Source organism: Amborella trichopoda, chromosome 11 (assembly GCF_054954075.1).
Source record: "Amborella trichopoda isolate Santa Cruz 75 chromosome 11, AtrichopodaSantaCruz75HAP2 v2.0, whole genome shotgun sequence".
Taxonomy (NCBI): Eukaryota; Viridiplantae; Streptophyta; class Magnoliopsida; order Amborellales; family Amborellaceae; genus Amborella; species Amborella trichopoda.
This window is the reverse complement of record NC_142346.1, coordinates 47,979,939-48,000,553: the sequence shown is the minus strand read 5'-3', so window position 1 is coordinate 48,000,553 and position 20,615 is coordinate 47,979,939. Positions and strand designations below refer to the sequence as shown.

At 37.9% G+C, this 20,615-nt stretch overlaps 1 protein-coding gene across 7 annotated transcripts; it reads left to right on the top strand.

Moving 5' to 3' along the window:
• The first annotated feature begins 1,547 nt into the window (after window positions 1-1,547).
• LOC18427792 (nucleic acid binding/RNA binding protein) lies at window positions 1,548-17,977 on the top strand. Of its 7 annotated transcripts, none has more exons than XR_016043819.1 (8): window positions 1,548-1,787; window positions 2,330-2,398; window positions 11,631-11,759; window positions 13,120-13,196; window positions 13,539-13,614; window positions 16,091-16,296; window positions 16,859-16,973; window positions 17,488-17,977. XR_016043819.1 is itself a non-coding variant. In XM_088851213.1 (8 exons), exons 1-8 carry the CDS (start codon window positions 1,713-1,715, stop codon window positions 17,535-17,537), a joined length of 783 nt encoding a protein of 260 aa, XP_088707339.1. In that variant the 5' UTR covers window positions 1,548-1,712; the 3' UTR covers window positions 17,538-17,977. The 7 variants fall into 7 exon arrangements, 5 of the variants coding, with proteins under 5 accessions (XP_088707339.1, XP_006836901.1, XP_088707340.1 ...); XR_016043818.1 differs by having other exon boundaries at window positions 16,859-16,987; XM_088851213.1 differs by having other exon boundaries at window positions 16,105-16,296.
• Window positions 17,978-20,615: the final 2,638 nt, after the last annotated feature.

The window sequence follows — 20,615 nt, the reverse complement described above, 5'->3', positions numbered from 1 at the left end:
CACGCTTCGGCAGTGAAACTACACGCTTCGGCAATGAAGCCTCTGGAGCCACAAACCACAACACTCCAGCAATGGAGAACTATGCTCTGGCAGTAAAGACATGCGTTTCGACAGTCACAATGTGCGCTCCAACAATGTTGTCTTGCCCACAGCACTCAGGCATACCGATAACTCGCTTCGGCAGTGCTACTACACGCTCCGACAGTCCGCTCCGACAATGAAAAGTTTGGAGCCACAGCTCTTCGGCAATGGAGGACTGCATTCCGGCAGTTCAAATGAGTGCTCCGGCAGTCACAATGTGCATGACGGCAGTGCTTTGTTTGACCCACAGCACTCCGGCACACTGAGAACTGCGCTTCGGCAGTGCTACTACATGCTTCAGCAGTCTCCAGCAATGAAGCCTCTGGAGCCACAACACTCCGGCAATGGAGGACTACGCTCTGACATTCTGAATGGGCGCTCCAGCAGTCCCAGTGTGCACTTCGGTAGTAGTTTATCTGACCCACAGCACTCCGGCAATCTGAGAACGCGCTCCGGCACTTAAAATACTCGCTCCTGCAGTTCGCTCCGGCAATGAAGTCTCTGGAGCCACAACGCTATGGCAATGTAGCATTGCACTCCGACAATGCTTTTTGACATTCCACTCCGGTAGTAGTATACTGTGCTCTGGCACTACTCTACTTGGGATCCGCGAATTGATTTGGTTTGTACGCGAAGGGCATTTCCGTCCAAAAATTAAGAACATTTTACCTTGGGGGGTTTTTGCGACGAAAGGTTGTTTGGGGGAAAAAAGTGTAAGAAAAAATTGGGGTGGGGAAAATTGCATAGATAGTTTATTTCAAGGTGTATTTTGTAATTTTCCCAATGAAATAGATGGTACAGATGGACAAGCATTCTATACTTCCCTTACCGTATAAACCTTATATACTTTTATGTATCCAAGTGTTAATACTTCTCCATATCCAACTGTCCATTCTAATTGGATGGCTTAGATGGACCCAATCACATCATCATGCCTCTACACTATTTTATTTTTAATTTTTTCATAAATATCTACCTATAAAAAATATAAACACAATGTTCTCAATAAAATAAAATGAAAAACATGCCTCTGAAAATTTTAGGGGTATTTTGATCATTATATTTTCTTAAATATATTTTTTAATATTATTTTTAGGTGCGTCTTATTGAGATGATGTCACATATCAAATTTCATATTCAAATAAGTTTTAGAAAAAAATTAAAAATAAAATACTCTGACCCAGGTTAGAAGATTAGTGGCTCCCTTGATCTAAAGTGGATGGCTAGATGGGAGGGAAAATATATATCTTCTATGGACATATAGAAACTATAAATGACTACAACTTTATTTATAATTCTCTAAACATTTTTGTTTTAAATTTTTAAAATCCTTCAATATCCATGGGGCTAGGAGCAAATGTATAGAGTGCTCCAGCATATATATGCTCGGATCACATATCATCCGTTCCTTCCCTCTGGGATGTTTTTTTTACGCCCTCTGCAAGGTTCCTCTGATTCCTCCTCTCACTCGACCCACCTCTTTCTCTACAAGTCCTCTTATCCCTCTCCCCCCTCTCTCTCTCCGTCCCTTTATCCCTCTCCCCCCTCTCTCTCTCTCCGTCATCTTATCCCTCTCCCCTCTCTTGTCTCTCTCATTGGAAGCCTGCGTTGTTCTTCTGCCTGAGACCACGATGCAGGGTGGCGAAGAACTGAGCATTGATGAACTTGCTTCTAATCTCTCAACCTACAAGGACCAGCTTCACCAGGTAAAATCACAAATCTATTTCGAGGAGATCCCATTTCTTATTGAATCAAGTTAGAATTTTCGGCTTTGAAACCTGACAAAAAAGTATGGACCTGAAGTTTCTCTGATAAAATTAGGGTTTTGGAATTGAAACCGTCTAAGGGTACACGAGAATTTGTTTTTTTGCTGATTAAATTAGGAGTATGTATGTAATAGGGAGTAGAAACCTCATTTGTTGAAGCAGTAATGTTCACGCCATTTAATTAGGGTTTTAGTTGTAAAAATATTGTTAAAAATAAGATTATGTTTTTTGTATTTTTGTTTACAAAAATAACTAGGGTTTTGTATTTTTAGATCAGACTGCTATTGTTCATTCTAGTTCTCGTCTTATCATATCATTTTCAGTGGGAAACTAGTTATAATGCTATTCCCCATTTGTTAAAATAGCATTTTGGATATGGAAACTGATGTGGCAGCTCAGTTCAGTATTTTTGGTTTTGGGTTTGAAAATAGGGCGAGGTTGCTTCTTGGTTTAATGCCTTTCTTTGTTTTACTGTTAATCAGGTGAGGAAGCTTTTGGAAGATGATCCAAACAACTCTGAATACAAGGATATGGAAAAGGAGCTTGAAGAGGTGAAATGATGCACTTATTTTATCGGTTTATTTATTTGAATTCCAAATTCAGGATCTACTTAGAATAGTTGTTTGGGGTTGTGTTCTCTTTGAAATCATTGTTTTCTTCTACATTAGATGATTGAAATCTAAAAATGTGGTGAACTTGAAGTAAGACAAGAACAGTTGTGAAATATTTTTTTATGTTTTCTTAAGTAAATAGTTTGCTTTCCTTTGCCTCTTTTCTTTTTTGACTATTTTTCTTTGTACTTTTACTCTTTTTTTTTAATGCATTTGACTTGCATTAGAGTGCGTCTTGCCTTAAATCAATCATAGAATGTTTTTAAGGAGGCAATGTTTCAAGCCCAATTGGGCCAGGGGGCCTGGGCTTGTTGCCCAGGCCTATGCGCCCCTGCGCCCCTTCTGGGCACTGGTCTTAAGCCTTGGTCGGACAGGGGGGCATGGGCGCCCCTTCTAGGCATTGGTTCTGGGCGCCTGCCTAGGGGAACCTCCCAAGGGCGAACATGTTCCCCTGGTACCCCCAAATAAAGTACGAAGGGGTGATTTGGGTTTTCGATGATCCAAACTCATTTTTTTGCCTCTTAAGAGAAAAGACCCCCAAATCATACAAATTTGTGCTTTTGTTAGATTGAATGATGATTTTGAAGTTTTCAAAAATTGATCCAAATATCTTAAGGATTCAATTTTTCTATATATTTTTGAAGGTTATTAGAGGGTTGTTAGCAAGCTTTTAAGATTGGTAAATATTCTCAAAGAATGAAGATTGAAGATTGGGCATAAAGGTTAGTTAAAAGTCTTCGTATTTGAGATTTTTTGGCTATTTTGAAATGTCTTCTTCGGGTTCTACTAGAAGTCGTGATCGGTGTGAAAGATATACCAATGGGAGTCTAAACCGGTTTAAGAAAGACCTTGCTGGTATTAGGGGGGATGCTACCTCTTGTAAGAAGGTTCCTAATGTTGTTCGGGAGGAGATTAAAGAGTATATAAATTTATTTTTTTATAAAAAAAGGAGGGAATCATAGCAAAATTTAGGGCTGGGATTCGTGTTTTAGATGATGATGAGAGTGATGAGGGGGATGCTGAGGTGGATTAGGTTACTTTGTCCCTGTTTAGGAAAGGACAGGGAGTTGTAATTGGGTCTAGGGGGCCTAATAGATCTTTGGCTGAGGGGCCTATGGATAGTTTTTTTCCCCATCCTGACCGTGAGGTTGCAGTTGAGAAAACTAAGAAGTAGACAACGATTGAGAATAGAATTTAGGAGGAGAGAAAATGAACTATTCAGTATATATATATATATATTGAGAGAGTTAACATCTATTCAGTATATTTCTCAATACTTTTTATGAGGCGGATAGCCCTCTCTTAGTGCTGCTTGCCTAAGCAGCTTCTACACCTTGGTGGAGGCATTGGCCAATTTGGGCTTGAGTTGAAGCACCTGACCTTATGAGTTTTTGGAGTCTCTTTTGAAAAAAGGATGTGGAAATCACGAGGGAGACCGTGGACACAGATAAGGATGCATGGGCTCAGTATGGGGTATCTATTATGATTGACACTTGGAGTGACAGGAAGAGCAGGTGTCAGATGAATTTGTTGGTGAATTCTCCTTTGAGGACAATTTTTTGGAGATCTACTGATGCCTCTGATGATAGCCGTGATGCCACATACATATCTAAAGCAATTGAGAAGGGTATCAGAGTGGTTTGGGAGCAGCATGTTATTCAGATTGTCATAGAGGATGTTGCTCCTAATATAGCTGCTTCGAATTTGTTGCGCCTAAGCTACCCTCTTATGTTTTGGACACCATGCGTAGCCCACTGCATAGATCTCAAGCTTGAGGCTATTAGCGTCATGATCGAGATTATAGGCATAGTTAGGAAGGCTATATCAGTTACAACCTTCATCTATAGCTACACCCTCACCCTCAACATGATGCGCAGGTTTACAAAGAAGAAGGAGATAGTGAGGCCAGGGGGTCACGAGATTTGCTACCTAGTTCTTGTGTTTGGAAAACATATATACAAGGAGAGTCCAGTTGAGGTGGATGTTTATGTATGATGATTGGAGAGCACGCAAGTGAGCCAGACATCAAAAAGGGAAGAAGGTGCGAGATGTCACCCTATCTAAGAAATTTTGGCAACTCTCAAGTTATTCTTTCCTCTTATTAGTGTCTTGTCCATGGTTTACAGTGACAAGCCCTCCATGGGCTTCATGCATGGCACAATGGGAAGTTGCAAGAGTAGATTGCTGAAAATTTGAATAATGATGAGAGCCTCTATGAGCCAGTTTGGCAGATTATTGATGAGAAATGGGATAGGCAGCTACACCGACCATTACATCCAACTTGATATTATTGGAACCCAACATTTTTTTGTGCTGATACAGATATACAAACAAATGGCACAATTATGGGTGGATTTAATTATTGTCTCGATATGCTCATCCCGAATCAAGAAATCTAGGGCATTATATGTGTCGAGGAACTAATAAATTGTAAGTGCCCATTGAAGTCATTTGGGAATGCCATGGCGATAAGGCAGAGGACCAAAGTTGATCCATGTAATATACTTAATTCAGTTTCAAGTTCAAGTTTTCATATGTGTTGTTTGATTTTGTATTTCATATATTATTGTAATTCACTATCAATTCATAAATAACTATAGATATCTTTATCACACTTAATTTGCATCCCATTGGTGGAGCCAGAATGGGTGTAGTACTCCAAACTTACAAAAGATTGCCATTTGGATCTTGAGCCTAACCATACCTCTTGTGATTGTGAGCGGAACTGGAGTACTTCTGAAATGGAATGTTACTTTAGTTTAGTCACTTTAGGGAATATGACTTTGTTACTTTTAATCAACTTATTTTTTACGTTATTAAGTTTAAATTTTAAACAATTACATAATAAGTTTACTAATTAGTATTAGTAATTACTAATTACTATATAAATATAATTATTTTCGTTTTATGCGTATTTATTTTCATATAGGTTCATATAAAAAAAGGAAACAAGCTTAAATCAAAGAGGCTACATAACTTTGTTTATATGTGAAGTTCAATTGATTGTTGATATCTAAAGGATAGATTTGCTAAGCCCGAAAAAAGAGACCCCCCTTAGGACGAAGGACATGGGGAGTGCCATGGAATGGTTGGTTGAAGATGATGAAGTCAAGGGGCATGGAGGATTGACATGTGGTATGGTTATGGAGGCCTCAAGTACAACAGCCGACCCTCCTAGCGCACTAGATTATCTTCATAGAGGATGAGGAGGAAGATTCAGAAAAAAATGGAGGAGGACGAGTATTATGTTGAGGAGGGAGATGATTCTAATGATGCTGGACTTGACTCCGATGCATATGATGTGGGTGGCCCTACTTTTTTTGATGACTGAAGACTCTTGAGTCCTCAAGTCTATATTTCGTTCCTTTTCTTTCCCTTCTTCTTATGTGTATGGACTGGGATGGTATGGACTATGGACTATGAAGTATGTTTTATGGAGTATGGACTATGGATTATAGTTTGTGAATTGTGAATTGTGATTGTATTACTATTATTTCTTTATTTTTGGCTGTGTTAGTACTAGCAGTCTAGCCTAATACTTTGGATTGGTACCTTGGATTATATTTTCTTAAATGTGTCTAATTGTCATACACTTTGGTTTGACTTTGGATTGATCAAACATAAAAAATGTATATAAAATGCCTGAATACACATTTTTTGTGCACAATTTGGACCTAAAACAACGTTTCGCTACACCCCCTACCCTTGTTCTTCAATCTGTGTCCTAGAGATCTCATCTGCCTAGGCGGCCACCTAGGCAATGGGCGGCCTGGACCTCTCTGGCCACCTAGGTGCTGCTTGGCGTTTTCTGAAACACCATAAGGAGGAAAAAGCATACATCAGGTTGCACTGGGTTTTGACATAATGGGAGAATCTCATATGTTGGAAATAATCTACAAGAGAACTCCACCTTCTCCCTCTTTTCATAGGTTGGTTTCCATGTTAGCTAATCTAAGGCTCTGGTGGTACGTGTTATCTGCCTGCTGAGGAGGAGTTTAAATCTCTTTTATAGTCTCTAAATCCTCTATATATGTACTGTTTCTAGTTGGGGTCACCTGATAACATTGGCTGAATTATCTTTTTTTTTTTGAGAATGAACATTGGCTGAATTATGTTCTAGTATGATGGGGCTGGAAAGGCTTGTGACAACATCTAAGCAGTAAAAAATGCTCTCACCTGGAACACCAAGCTAGTTCCTTTCTTCCTCTTAGACAACCCTATGACATGTTTTGATACCCCTGAAAACCATGATGCTTCTTTCCATCCTGAGATGCACCTAAAGATGGCCAGGGGCAGCTAATAGGGTATTCAACATCTTTAGACCTGGGGATAGAAGGTGGTGCCAACAATTCCACAAGAAGCGCAGTCATCAGAGAACCCCAAACATGTTAGGAAGAATCTCCATATGTCCTTAGGAAGAAAAATGCAAGATAAGAGGGTTTATAACTCATTCATATTTTTATAATGGTGACTATATATTAATATTGATAAATATTTACAAAGAGGCAGCCATTAGACTGGGTGCTCTATTACAAAAAGAATATTTTAGCAGAAACACAAAGTTTGATAAAGTAAAAAAAGAATGATCTTAGTGGTAAAGGTATTTGACCAAAAAAAAAAAAAGGGGGAAAAAAGTTAGAGACAGAGAGTGGGGAGGCAAGGAAATAACGAGGAGATAGAGATGATCAGAAATGGAGGGGTGGAGAAGTAGAGGAGCAGAATTTCCCCGGGGGGGGGGGGGGGGGGGAGGGAAGAAATAGAGAGCAAAGACATTGGAGATGGGCATCCCACAAGTTGGGAGATCAGCGCATGGTAAAAGGTAACCCATGAATCAGGTGCTCAAAGTGCAATAGGGATGGTAGCAGCTCACAACCCAGGTGCTCAAATCGACATTGGGGAAGAGGTCACAAGGCTTGCCTAAAAAACTCCAAAAGTAAAAGAAAGACTCCAAACAGCAAAAAGGGGGAGAGGAGTGCGGAAGGGAGGGAGATGAAAGTTTTAATTGAGCAACATGGGATGGTATGAAGAAAGGTGGAGAGAGAGAGAAGAGAGAGAGGGGAAGAAAAGAGGGGGTTGAGAGGGAAATGATCATGAACTACAAAAGATCACTTATTGGAACATGAAAGAAATGATCAGGAACTAAAAAAATATTCATTAGGAAAAAATATCGTCAGAGCGTTGTTTAGTATGTATGCATTTTTTTAAGAAAATATCTCCGTCGACCCTATTTTTAGGTTTCATTTCTCCATAGACCCAAGGTCAAAACCTATCTTGCAGCATAGAGATTTTACCAATTATATCTTCTAACCCCCTGGACCAACTGTACCCCATCTTTTTAGCCCAGACAAATTTTAAAAAGACATCCTTTTCTAAACCCTCTCTCACTTCACGTGTTTCTCTCTCTCTCTCTCTCTCTCTCTCTCTCTCTCTCTCCCCCCTGTGAATCTCCCAAACCCGTCTCTCTCTCTCTCTCCGTATTTCCCCAACTCTTTCTCTCTCTCTAGACATTTTACTTTTCTTTCTTATACAAGCCCAATCAATTTGTTAATGCATATTCCGTAAGACATGCTTGGGCCTTTATTGAAAAGCATTTAATCATCCTGTTAGTGCAGGACAGCATGGGAACAAGCTCCAACTGGACAACCAAACTCATGTGTTCTTGTACCAAATGGTGGGCACTTGGGGCCAGCTCGTCTTTCCCAAACCATGGAAACAATTCCACCTTTGGTATGACACCCAAAAGACCATGGGTATAAAGCCAATCCTTGACGGCATGGTAACAAGTGGCTGGTACAAAAAGATGGGTGGGAGAATATGGACTCCATGGTTCATTAAATTCCTCCATTCTTTTGGTTACTTCAACCTCTACACCATTCTCTCCTTAGAAAGAGCCCTAAGCATCTCTCGTAAAGATGCTGGTGTTAACTATGGTAGAAGTGCAAGGCCTGATTCAAGCCTCATCAATGGCAGTTTTCCTTTGGATATGAAGACTATAAAAGCCCTAAAATGGTTTGATTGTTGCTTTGGAGAAGTGGTTATGGGGAGAGTGGCAAAAAGTTTCAATGAATTGGATTCCCTTCTTTTGCTCTGCAGAAACAGAGGACATTAATAGTCATGGGTTTGTATAGGATTTCTAAGGCAAATGCCATGAATTTACTGTGTCATTTTGAGAGGTTGAATATTCGAAATTATGTTGATTCTGAACTGTTATTACCAGAGATTAGAGCTTTTGATCCAATGAAGATGCAGGGTGTTAACTCTGATTTTATGAAAGAATTTTTTATTAAGAACCATGTGATAAAGTGTTTAGAATCTGATTTGGGAGCTTGGTTGATCACTGCAAAGATGGTTCCAATAGAAAATGTGTTTTCAAACATGACAGATCAAAGGGAAGATATGGTATTAGTGAGAGATACGAAGCTTTTGTTTTTTAGAAACTTGGAGACCATTAGTGAGAGAAAGATGGTGGAGATGGCTCAATCTTTGGTTGGTAAGTGGGAACTTGTTGGCGAAGAGAGAGAAAGAGCCATTATGTACATTGCTTACCAAAGGCTTTGTTGAAAAGCAAAATGTGTAGAGAGAGAGAGAGAAAGAATTGGGGAAATACAAAGAGAGAGAGGGGTTTGGGAGATTCATGAGGAGAGAGAGAAAGAGAAACATGTGAAGAGAGAGAGAGGGGGGTTTAGAAAGGATGCCTTTTTTAAATTTGTTTGGGCTAAAAAGATGGGGTAAAAATGGGTAAAGTTACTCCAGGGGGTTAGAAGATATAATTGATAGAATCTCTATGCCGCAAGGTTTTGAAACCTTGGGTCTATGAAAAAATGAAACCTAAAAATCGAGTCTACGGAGATATTTTCCCTTTCTTTTTAAGGCAAAACTGTTAAGCAATGCGTTGCAAACTAAGCGACCAGAATGGTGTTCTTGATGTTAAAGTTCTCCCTCTCTTCCTAACTAAGGGTCAATCATCTTGCTACACATTGAGGTTTGGGTTTGGAAAATTGCAACTTTGCTAAATGTCAAATGTCTTGCACTCACAAACCATATTATCCACCCCATAGGTGTAAAACTCTTCAGCAATTAGTGCCCTCGAGATGATGGAAGCACTTCACTACATTTTAAATACATTTTATTTAAATCCTCCACTCATGCCTGAAATTCTTTTATTCCTCTTCTTTGATTAACCTAGTGAAATTGCAAAAGAACAAAATTTTCTTAAAATTTGCCCTTTTATCTAGATAAAAGCTGGAAACTATCCATCTCTGAGGTCAACCAATGGTGATAGTATCATACAAGATTTTCTGATTTGTTCTCAGTGGATTCTGTATATCGTCCTTGTGAATACTCCAGCCAATGTGGAGATTGTTTATCATCTATGGTCCGCTCGCCTTCCCTACGACATGATCAATGGAATGGCAACTAATGCCCTGGTGTTGAAGATGCTAAATGTAGGAACTTTGTCTAGCATAGGATTTAAGTACCCCAGCTAGAAAACCAGTTCAAACTGCATTGTAACTTCCCAGAACTTAGGGGAATGTTAGATTGAGAAGACCCTTGAGCTGGTCATCTGCCAGATTTATTTTACTAGGCCCGACACATGGATAAAAAATCATTCCCGACACATGGATAAAAAATCATTCTAAAATTTGAACCTCCCTTAAAAAGCATCTCTATAGAACATATAATATTTGAAGTCCCTTTTGTTAGGATGCAGATCGATGGAATAGTATAAGCTAAATTGCCTTTGATCGAATCGTGGAGGCCCATATGGATGGCTAGTGTTCACTGAGAGTTTTTTGTCTTTTTCTTTTAAAAATAAAGAAATTAAAAATTAGTGTCTAAATGCTCTGGTTACCAGATCTGCACAAATTCAATCTGGACTAATGGGCTTACATTTTTCCATCAGCCTGTAGGCTAATATTGGTTCTTCCCGTAATTGTTATCGATTATATGGACCGATAAACCCTCAATTAAGTTGCCTAGAATAAGTAGCATATTGGCTTGGGCATCACTATTCACTAGTGCTTTTTTAGGAATCAAACCCCATCAATAAAACACTACCAATAACAGGGTTTTGCCAGTAGATGCAAAAGAAAAGAAACTTCTCTTGCCACTATTGGCAAAAAATAAGGATATTGTCAAGAGTGTTTATATAGAATGATGAGCACATATTTTCACGGAAGCCCATGATGGCAGGTACATACAAAGCTGGGACATGGCTCTCATACACCCAAATGGGACCTTATTGTCGAGAATTGCAATATTAAATGCTTGTTAAAATTACAAACGTCCATATCTCGAAATGTTGATGAATTAATGAAATAACAAGTTGTCTGATAATCGATAAAACTCATAATCTGTGTTTCTTGCTTTATTTTCTTTTTTGAAATTTTGTGAAGATCTAATTAGCTTGCTTTCGATGGTGAATGCAAGAAAGGGATGAAATTTGAGTTATGCCTTTGCCTTTCTCTGGTGTTTTTCAATGATCATTTGGGGTCTTGTAGTGGGCTGTTCGTGGACTGAGTTTGGCTGGTGTGATGGACTGGTGTTACGGGTGGTTTCATCTTTCTTATTGTTTGGTTTCATGGTAGCTTGTTCTTACAGTCATGATTCATTTTTCATAATGAACTCATAGTAGACTGAATTTATAATGAAGAATTGAGGGGAAAAAAGAAGTGAAAAACCAAAACAGCATATACTCCCCATGGTTTTTCTTTTATTTGTAAATATTTACGCAACCTTGAATTTTGGCGGTTTTTTAAGAATAAAATGTGCTGAATTAATATGTTTAATGTAAGGTTATTAGTGTACACCCATTATTTGCATTTAAAGGAATTATCGATGTCTTTCGAGCAGGGGCTGCGTAATGCCAAGGGGAATTTGATGGATATATATTTATTTTGAGTTAAAGGTGAGAGTGTTTGCATTAGGTGTTCGCCATGGCACAATGCTAGACATGCATGGCATGTAACACATGTTCATTTGAGATGCCCATCACCCCTTCGTTGGTTCATGTGCAGGTGCTATGTCTACTGATGGCCTTCCTGCCCCTATTTCAGATATTCTCGCATGCCGCCTAAGTTTGCCTCGTATTTCTGAGTTTTTAAGACAAGGGATAAATTATGAGTCTTATTTATATGTTGTTTTGTGGCTGATTTGGGTTCACGGTTTGCAGGTTATTGTGCTGACAGAAGAACTCTTGGTGACAGCAAGACAAGCAGAGGCCACTGGCTCAGGTAGTGAAATAGATGTGGATGCCAATCTTGATAGGCACAAGTCAGATGGTATCTCATCTTTAAACATGGTAACTCCCTTTCATGACTACGTTGAAGTGATTAAGTTATTAAGGTCAACCCAATGCATTTCCATCTGTTATACAAAATTTTCTTCATTCGCAGATTCACCTCTCAGTTTCTATGTGCCATTATCTTTTTCAAAAGTAAGAGTTCCTTCAGTCTGACAATTGGATTCAAGAATCCAATCAGCAATTATGTAGCTGAAAGGTATTAAGCATGTGCATGTGTGCAATGATGGACTCTTCTAGCACAGCCACTTGCATGTATCCCTAAATACAGATAGCTATATCTATGGACTTTTTCTTGCATATGAGTGTGTGGCATGTAGAACTTTTACGTGTTCTTTAGTATCAGTTTATCTGAACATTGACATATTTGATTTGCATAGTGTGGAATGAATGTGCCAGCTGGATTGGCTGAATTGGGTTACAAAGAAGAAAATTTGGAAAGTATGGAAAAGAATTTGGAAATATAAACTGGCGTAACTTGGAATACATAGGAACATCTTTTTTTAATAAGTTGAAAACATATGTCACAGTTTTTATGCTTTTGGATTGCGCAGGCCTGATCTAGCTTGTGTTGTCTATAGAAAAAACTTGTATAGAAAAGGTCTGATCCAGCCAAGAATCAACCAGTTTAATTAGTGCCTTTGTTTCTAAAAAGTCTAGTAGACTGGGTAGATTATTTTCAGATCAAATTTTAGTTAATTTGGGTTGTACTAACTACAGAAGAATTTGCTTTTGTTTTTGTTGTTGAGTAGGGGATAGGGTTTCCAGTGGGGAATGGGAGCATATTAACTTTTCCAGGGGGAAATGTAGTTGTGAGGAAGAGCTGTAGGCTTCCTCTAATTTGGAGTTTTACAGTGAATGGAGCCTTCCTGTTGCATCCCGTCTTTGACTACTACCTTTCCTTTCTTTCTTGCTTATGGAATTTTGTTTTTTTTGTTTTTTCCCCTCTTTATGTGTATATATCTTTATGTCTGCATTTGGTACAAAAAGATCTATACCTCCACCATTGTATCAAGTATTTATAAAAAAAGAAGAAGAAGAAGAAGAAAGTTTTGGATGAGAGCATGGGGACATGCATTGCTTTGAAAGGATGGGGAGCGTAATGTTTTATTGTCTTTGGTTCTGGTGATTTGAGAGATGAGGTTTATGAGCTCATGAGGCTGTTTCGGTTGTGTTGTAAGGGATCTTTATTCTGGCAAACAGTGGGATGAAGTTTCTAACATATATTAATTTATGATATCAATTGACAAAAACTGAGGTTTTGTGTGTGTGGGGGGGGGGGGGCCTTTTTTTTTTATTACTTCAAATGCTCTTATGTGTTGGAGGGTGTTTTAGCTACTAATATTAAATCTCATTGTAGGAGTCGAGTGAAATTTCTGAGGAAAGGCTCCCTATTGGCACCAAGATTCAAGCGATCTGGAGTGATGATGGGGAATGGTATGTTCAAACGATTCTATATATTTATTTCTAAATGTATTCTTTTCAATGTTGGTCTCTTTTTCTGTGTTCATAGATACTTACATGCACTCATATTGCTGTATCTCTTTCTTCTTTATCTGTATGCATGTGTCTGTGGATGTGTGTGTGTGTGTGTGTGTGAGAGAGAGAGAGAGAGAGAGAGAGAGAGGGAGGGAGGGAGAGAGATCGCATTTCTCTTTAGACACTAACACCAACGTATGTACACACATATATTGACATGATCACTTCGAATGTAAAAAATCACCCTCTCTTAATTCAATATGCATATATACATAATATGCTAATTTTATTTTATTTCAGGTATGATGCGACTATTGAGGCTATTACTCCAATAGGTTACTTTGTATCCTATGATGAATGGGGGAACAAGGAAGAGGTATGATCTCATGAGCTGTTTTAAGTTTTGATAGGCTGATTTCTCTGTATGTTGATTATTGTCTAAAATGCTGCCATTCATGATTTGTTGTTCACAATGAACTCCACCTACATGATACTTGTTGGAAAGACAATAGTCTCATGTACACTAGGGAATCTTGGATGCAAAGGAATGAAGTCAAAGTGGAATGATGAGAATCTCTGGTTTGCGCAACTTCATAATCAAGCATCTTCATCAGTGAATTCATGAATTCTGCTTTCTATGTTCCATTTGTTTGGATACCAATACCAAATAAATATTTCTCATAAATATAAGATGGATCTTTTGCCCATGTGTACTACTTATTTGTATCTGCTTGCATCCATAGAAAATGCTTGCACTGAGCAAATCTGTAGGCCATGGAGGACATGTCAAATTTCAAGCTACTCGAAACAGATAGGTCTTGTGTTATCAGGAAGTGTTAATACACTATCATCTAGACCTTTTAGTGTTATGAGGGATCGTGCTTACACTTGTGGTTAATACGTCATGTGGTTTAGTTTTAGAGACGTCATTCACCTATATCAAGATTTGTTATATTAGCAATACTTTTAAATGTTTTTATGCACTGCTTTTGAATGCTGAATTGCGTAGTGATGTCTGGGGAATCTTGGATGCAAAGGAATGAAGTCAAAGTGGAATGATGAGAATCTCTGGTTTGTGCAACTTCATAATCAAGAATCTTCAACAGTGAATTCATGAATTCTGCTTTCTATGTTTCATTTGTTTGGATACCAATACCAAATAAATATTTCTCATAAATATAAGATGGATCATTTTACCCGTGTGTACTGCTTATTTGCATCTGCTTGCATCCATAGAACATGCTTGCACTGAGCAAATCTGTAGACCATGGAGGACATGTCAAATTTCAAGCTACTCGAAACAGACGTCTTGTGTTATCAGGAAGTGTTAATACACTATCATCTAGGCCTTTTAGTGCTACGAGGGATCGTGCTTACACTTGTGGTTAATACGTCATGCAGTTTGGTTTTAGAGACGTCATTCACCTATATCAAGATTTGTTATATTAGCAATACTTTTAAATGTTTTTATGCACTGCTGTTGAATTCTGAATTGCGTGGCGATGTCATAATCTAATTTACTCCATGCCATCTTGCTTGGACTTGTGGTTTTACTAAGGGTCTATCACTCTATCATATTGTGCTTCTGTTGATGACACTTGGACTGCTTCTTTTTTTTTTTTTCTTTTTTTTTTTTTTTTTTTTTTTCTTTTTTATAACCTTTAGAATGATAACATAGCAGCAATTATATGAAATTAAAAATACATATCTTCTTCATGGAGTCAAAAAGTCCCAAACTGATTTTATCTTTTACTCGCTTCTAAGGGCTCATGCATCTACTAGGGATACTTCCATAGGCACATAACAGAACTCCAAAACCCCAAGAGCTTGGCTATGCCTCCTACTTTACTCAACCTTCCCCAGCTTCTAGGGAGGACCATCTTACCTTTACATAATCTAATGACTTAGAGAAATCACAGTAAGAAAGATGACATTGATTGGATCTTCCCCTACTATGGAATGGCCAAGTAACATGATTACAGAATGAGAACACCAGCCAGCTATTGCTGCATCTCAGGCCAGGTAGCGGTCCTTGTACCCCCAGAATATTGACATGGGATCAAATTTATGCAGTTCTTTTCCCGGATAATTGTGTAAAGCAGATGGAAAGTCATACATCATGCTTGACCTATTGTCTTTTAAGTTATTTCTTGCTTTAGCTCTTCCCAAAATGGTATTAAAAGACTTTATCTGTTAATGTCTCTACGAAGATTAGTTAATGTAAATTACAAAAGCCCTTTCATGTCTTCTACTTGCATCATAGTTGTTGGTTTTCAACTTCTTCTTCTTTTTTCTTTTTTTTAAATAATTATTGTTTGGTTTTTAACTTGAGGAGTTCTTGGCTGAAAGGGTTTAAAGGCTTTTCCATCATAGATGCTGGTGTTAAATCTTGACTATGGTTTTATCAGTGCCACTATAAAGGATGTCTAAAACAGTAACATGTCTTTAAACTAGCACATCTCAAGGCAGCAGGAACCAAGCTATCCTGGAGGGCATTGTTGTAAGGAAAATTCAATCTTCATAACCAAGTAACCAATATTTGCATAAAAAAAGGTTCACCAGTGCCACCATAAGTATATCTTGCGTTGCGCCTGTTTGTATCTTCTTGTAATGAGGATGATAAAAGGTTTCTGTTTTCTTTCATATTTTAGTGAATTTATCATTAGGCAATGTTTTTCTTGATACTTTATCACTTCTCGAATACGAGAAACAAAATTAAAATTTTCTAGAAAGTATAAGAAAGAGAACAATCTTGTCTAATGTTGATAGTTAATTTGAGTTCTGCCTTATGATTTGATTACTTGAGGTTTATTCCATTTTGGAAACATCAAAAAATGATAAAAACATTCCAGTTTATGCTTTTCAGGTGGACCCCGGAAGCATAAGGCCAAGACCAGAGGGTACTGTTAATGCTTTATTGGAAGCTGAACGAGAAGCAGAAGCAACCAAGCAAGCAATTAAGCGAAAGATTGCTCAAGCAGCTGCAGCTGGCACAGATGCCTTTTCTCGAACTTTACCCCCAAAACTTCGGATTGAACCAGATGATCCTGAAGATGTAGTGAGTATCATTGATCATTTAAGTTGTAGATTTTTCAGGAGATTTCAAATCTTGTGGAATTACTCTTCACTTTGTAGAATTTAGTGTGATATATTTTGTTGCATGAATTGACTTGATCTGTATTATACTGATATATATTTCTTTAGTGGTTCCTTTCTTCCTTATGTTTCGGGAGGGAAGGGGAGGGAGATTTCAAAATCTCATGGAATTACTCTCTGTTCCTTTATGCATACACTCAGTTTGTAGAATTTAATGTGATACATGTTGTGGCATGATTGGCTTGATGTAAATTAACTGATATATATGATGTTCTGTTAGTGTTTCCTTCATTCCTTATGTTACTGTATGGGGCGAGAGGGAAGGAGATTTCGAAATCATGTGGAATTACTCTTCATCCCTCTGGCATACACTTCAGTTTGTAGAATTTAGTGTGATATATATTGTTGCATGATTGACTTGATATAAATTGTGGTGATATATATGATGTTGTTTTAGTGTTTCCTTTCTTCCTTATGTTACTATTCCAAAATGGAATATACCACTTAGTAACTTATCGTTGCAGAAAGCTGCTAAGCGTAAGAAGATACATGCTTTCAAGTCAAAAGTTCGCTTCGAGCAATTGGAAGTTACACAGAACAAGCGGCAGAATGCTTGGCAACAGTTCCAAACCACCAAGGGTAAGAGCAAGAAGGTACTTTTTCTCTCTCTCATATATATGTATGAACATTGCAAAATCATGTAGGCTAGCATCTTTTCTCTGTCTCTATTGTGCATCTGTGTGCATTTTGATTTGGAACCACCAAGGTCAGATCTCTCCTCCCTCCAATTCTTGTGCTGTTTTTATCATGACCTTGGATTTTCTTGACATGTTGTTGACCTCTGGATTTATGCCCTTTTGTGGTTTTTGTGCTCAAGTTTGAATTCAGGATTCGTTTAGACTAGTTTTCCACTTTCTTTAAAGAAATAAACTTTGAGTCTCTTGGGTGCTTTCAATTTTTGTGTGCTTTGAAATTATTCGCAAAAGATAATTTTGCGTGCTTTGAAAAAGGATGCGAGCACACAGCTTGGTTATTTTTCCGGACTCACTTTATTTATTTCATTGACTGTTATATCATATGGCCATTTAAACTACTCTTGTGAATTTATTAATTGACTTAAGTGTGTTTTTTTCTCTTGTACTTTCAATAATAGATTGGTTTCTTTTCGGGGCGAAAGAGGGAGAGCATATTCAAGTCTCCTGAAGATCCAAAGGGCAAAGTGGGGGTCACAGGTAGTGGGAAGGGTCTCACCGAGTTTCAGAAGAGAGAGAAACACTTGCATTTGAAGGGTGGGGTTAGCGAAGCTGATGATTAGATCCATACATTTGAAACTCTCTTTGCTGTGTGAAAATGAAGTAGAAAATGCTGCTTTTTGGAAGCCACAGTGGGTGTTTACTTGCTGAATATGAGAGAGTGAGAGTGAGAGTGAGAGTGAGAGTGAGAGTGAGAGTGAGAGAGAGAGAGAGAGAGAGAGAGAGAGAGAGAAACTGGGTGATTCCGGTTGATACAAATTTTCTCACACTTGCAGCATCTTTATCCTTTTAGGAGGAAGAATTCCCAAGCATATTAACTTGAGATTTCCTTTCTTAAAAGCTTACTGTATACAGGCCATATAGTTTAGAATTTCGATGAAATTACTCTTCTATCCCTGTTTTACAGAGAATTTGGGTACAGTTTATGCTACACAGATTGCCCATCTGCTGTCCACCCCCATCAATGAACGGGGAAGAGGAGGCAAAGTTACACCTTATTAAGACTGCCAATGGCAACAGCAGCTCATCTTTGCCATCCGTTGGACGAGGATAGGTGTGAGCAGCCGATCATTGTATATACAATGCACACAAAAACTGGCACTTGAGGGTAAAATATGAAATATAGGGGGCCGATTTTAAATTTTGATAATAAAATGAGATTTTTCTGTAAATTTCCTGTATTGAGTAGGTGATTTGTTTTAAAACCACGAACACCAGTTTCTCTAACGTAACGGCGGTTACCATGATAAAATTGATATTGAACCACGCCCGTCCCGTTATTTTCCCTGTTGTGAACCTTGGCAGAAACATGTTTGATTAATAAATTAAGTATGAGAGCAATGATACCTGTATCTATTACGGAGAGAGAGAAACTAATGTTTTAAGTATATAATACCTGTATTATACGCTCAAAAAAAGGGTGGAGAGAGAGACAGACAGACAGTGACAGTCAATCTGTGAGGCACTGATCTCAAACCTACCGGTCTCCATAGAACAACAATGGAATATTTTGATGGCATTTATACATATTAGAAGGGGCTCAATAACACAAAAACCCCTTGTTACTTAATGAAATAACCAAAATGCCATCAACATTAATTTAGGGGTTGTATGTTATAAAATTATTTATTTTTGGCACAATAAGGTCTTATACGAAATCTTAGTGCTTGGACCTCCCAATTTACATATGACAACCAATGGTGATTGGGACCTCTTTTTATTAAAGACAAGTGATTTCATTGTATGTCTTTTCATCAACTTACAGTTATGAGTGAGGATTTAGCCATGCCGCCTTTGTTTGCAATGACTAGAACATTTTAAATCCTCGTATGATGCCCTAAAAATTTGCCTTTGTCCCAAATCATACTCTAAATATGGAGTAGATAGAGAAGATCCATAAACGTTTGAAAATATTGAAAATGGGCGGATTAAATAATGTGTTGCAAGATGTACTATTTTTGAGACATGAAATGAATTTGTTCGGTATCCATACGTCTCAAAATCAAGATAATCGAAATCAAGATAATCGATTCGAGGGTTTTGCAGTAATGGACCAATCATTTTTTGTAGATTTCTGAAGTGCACAGTTTAAGGTTGATGCGATTTATAAACTTTTTCCATCTTTTTAAGGTACTTTTAATCCCGGAGTAGTAAGGAAATAGCATTAGGAGCACCTTAACAAAGCAAAAAGGTAAATGTTAGCTTCTTGCACTGCAACATGGTGTACATCATTATGCGGTGGTCATGTAGTCATAGAAGTGACTATATTCATCATACTCAACCAACGTTTAAGAATCTGGACCTATGTTTAAAAACTCGAGCAAGTCAGCTCAGACTCGCCACCTTGGCGGTTACGAGTATCCTCGAGTTGGGTGGTCCAATTGGGGATCTTAAACAAATTTAAAAAAATAAAGAATTTATTTTTTTATATAATCTATTATTTTGGAAAAGATTGGTAAGTGTTTTAGCCATGAATACTTGTTTTTATATGGATTGTATAGAATGAGACCATTATCTTTGATACAAAGAGGTCGCAATTATTTATAACCATCTGATGTGAAATCTGATAACATGAGTGTATCATAACGTTCGAAAAAATTTCTTTTGAAATTCGAGCTCAATCGATGGAATAAATACAGCCATCCAATTTCACATCCAAAGGTCAAGATTAATTGTGACCACTGTACCAGAGGTCAACGGTGTCATTTTATACTTTTCCTTTTTATATTTCCATTTTTTTTTGGATTATTTCTAAAATATCCTCGTAATACATTGACTGTTTCAAAATCCATTTTTTCGGTACTTGTTTAACCTTATTTAGATGGGATTTGTTTAATTTACTTTAAACATATTTTTCATATTTCTTGAAGTTTATTGTATTTTTTTTTTTCCCTTTTTAGTTTGGATGGAGCCGGTCCGACTAGGGGCCAAGGCCCATGGCAAGATCGTGTTTTCGATCACTGATCCGGACTTGGGGCATGGACTTGCTAGGGCCTCAAGCTTGAGTCATCGTAGAATGAGTTGGAAGTGGACTCGGTCAAGTCATACTTCCTACCCTAAGTCAGATTTTAAATAAGAAATACCCATGTAAGACGTAGTTTTTTTCTTCGTCATCCAGACGCAATACCCTGCTAAAGGCCCAAGTTACTCCGAGTTCCAGTTCACTTTCTTATCATTTTACTAAACTATTAACCATAATATGAGACCGTTACTTCTCGGGTTTTCATGCACAAAGGTCACAAACACCTCATAAAATGGGGGACTCGGGTAGGGGTGGCAATGGGGCGGGTCTAGGTCCTGCCAGACCTGGATCCAGACTCAAAAAAATGATATGGGATCCGGACCCAAATTCAGTTAACTTGAACCCAAAGGTTGGAACTCAAATTTAAAAATTAAAATATATGTGTTTAACTATATTTAAATATAAGGTTATGTTATAGTACTCATAATATAGAGTAATTTATCATTGTACTCAACAAATTTGAACTCTTATTTATTTTTATTTTGTATATGGAGTTTTTTTTAATAA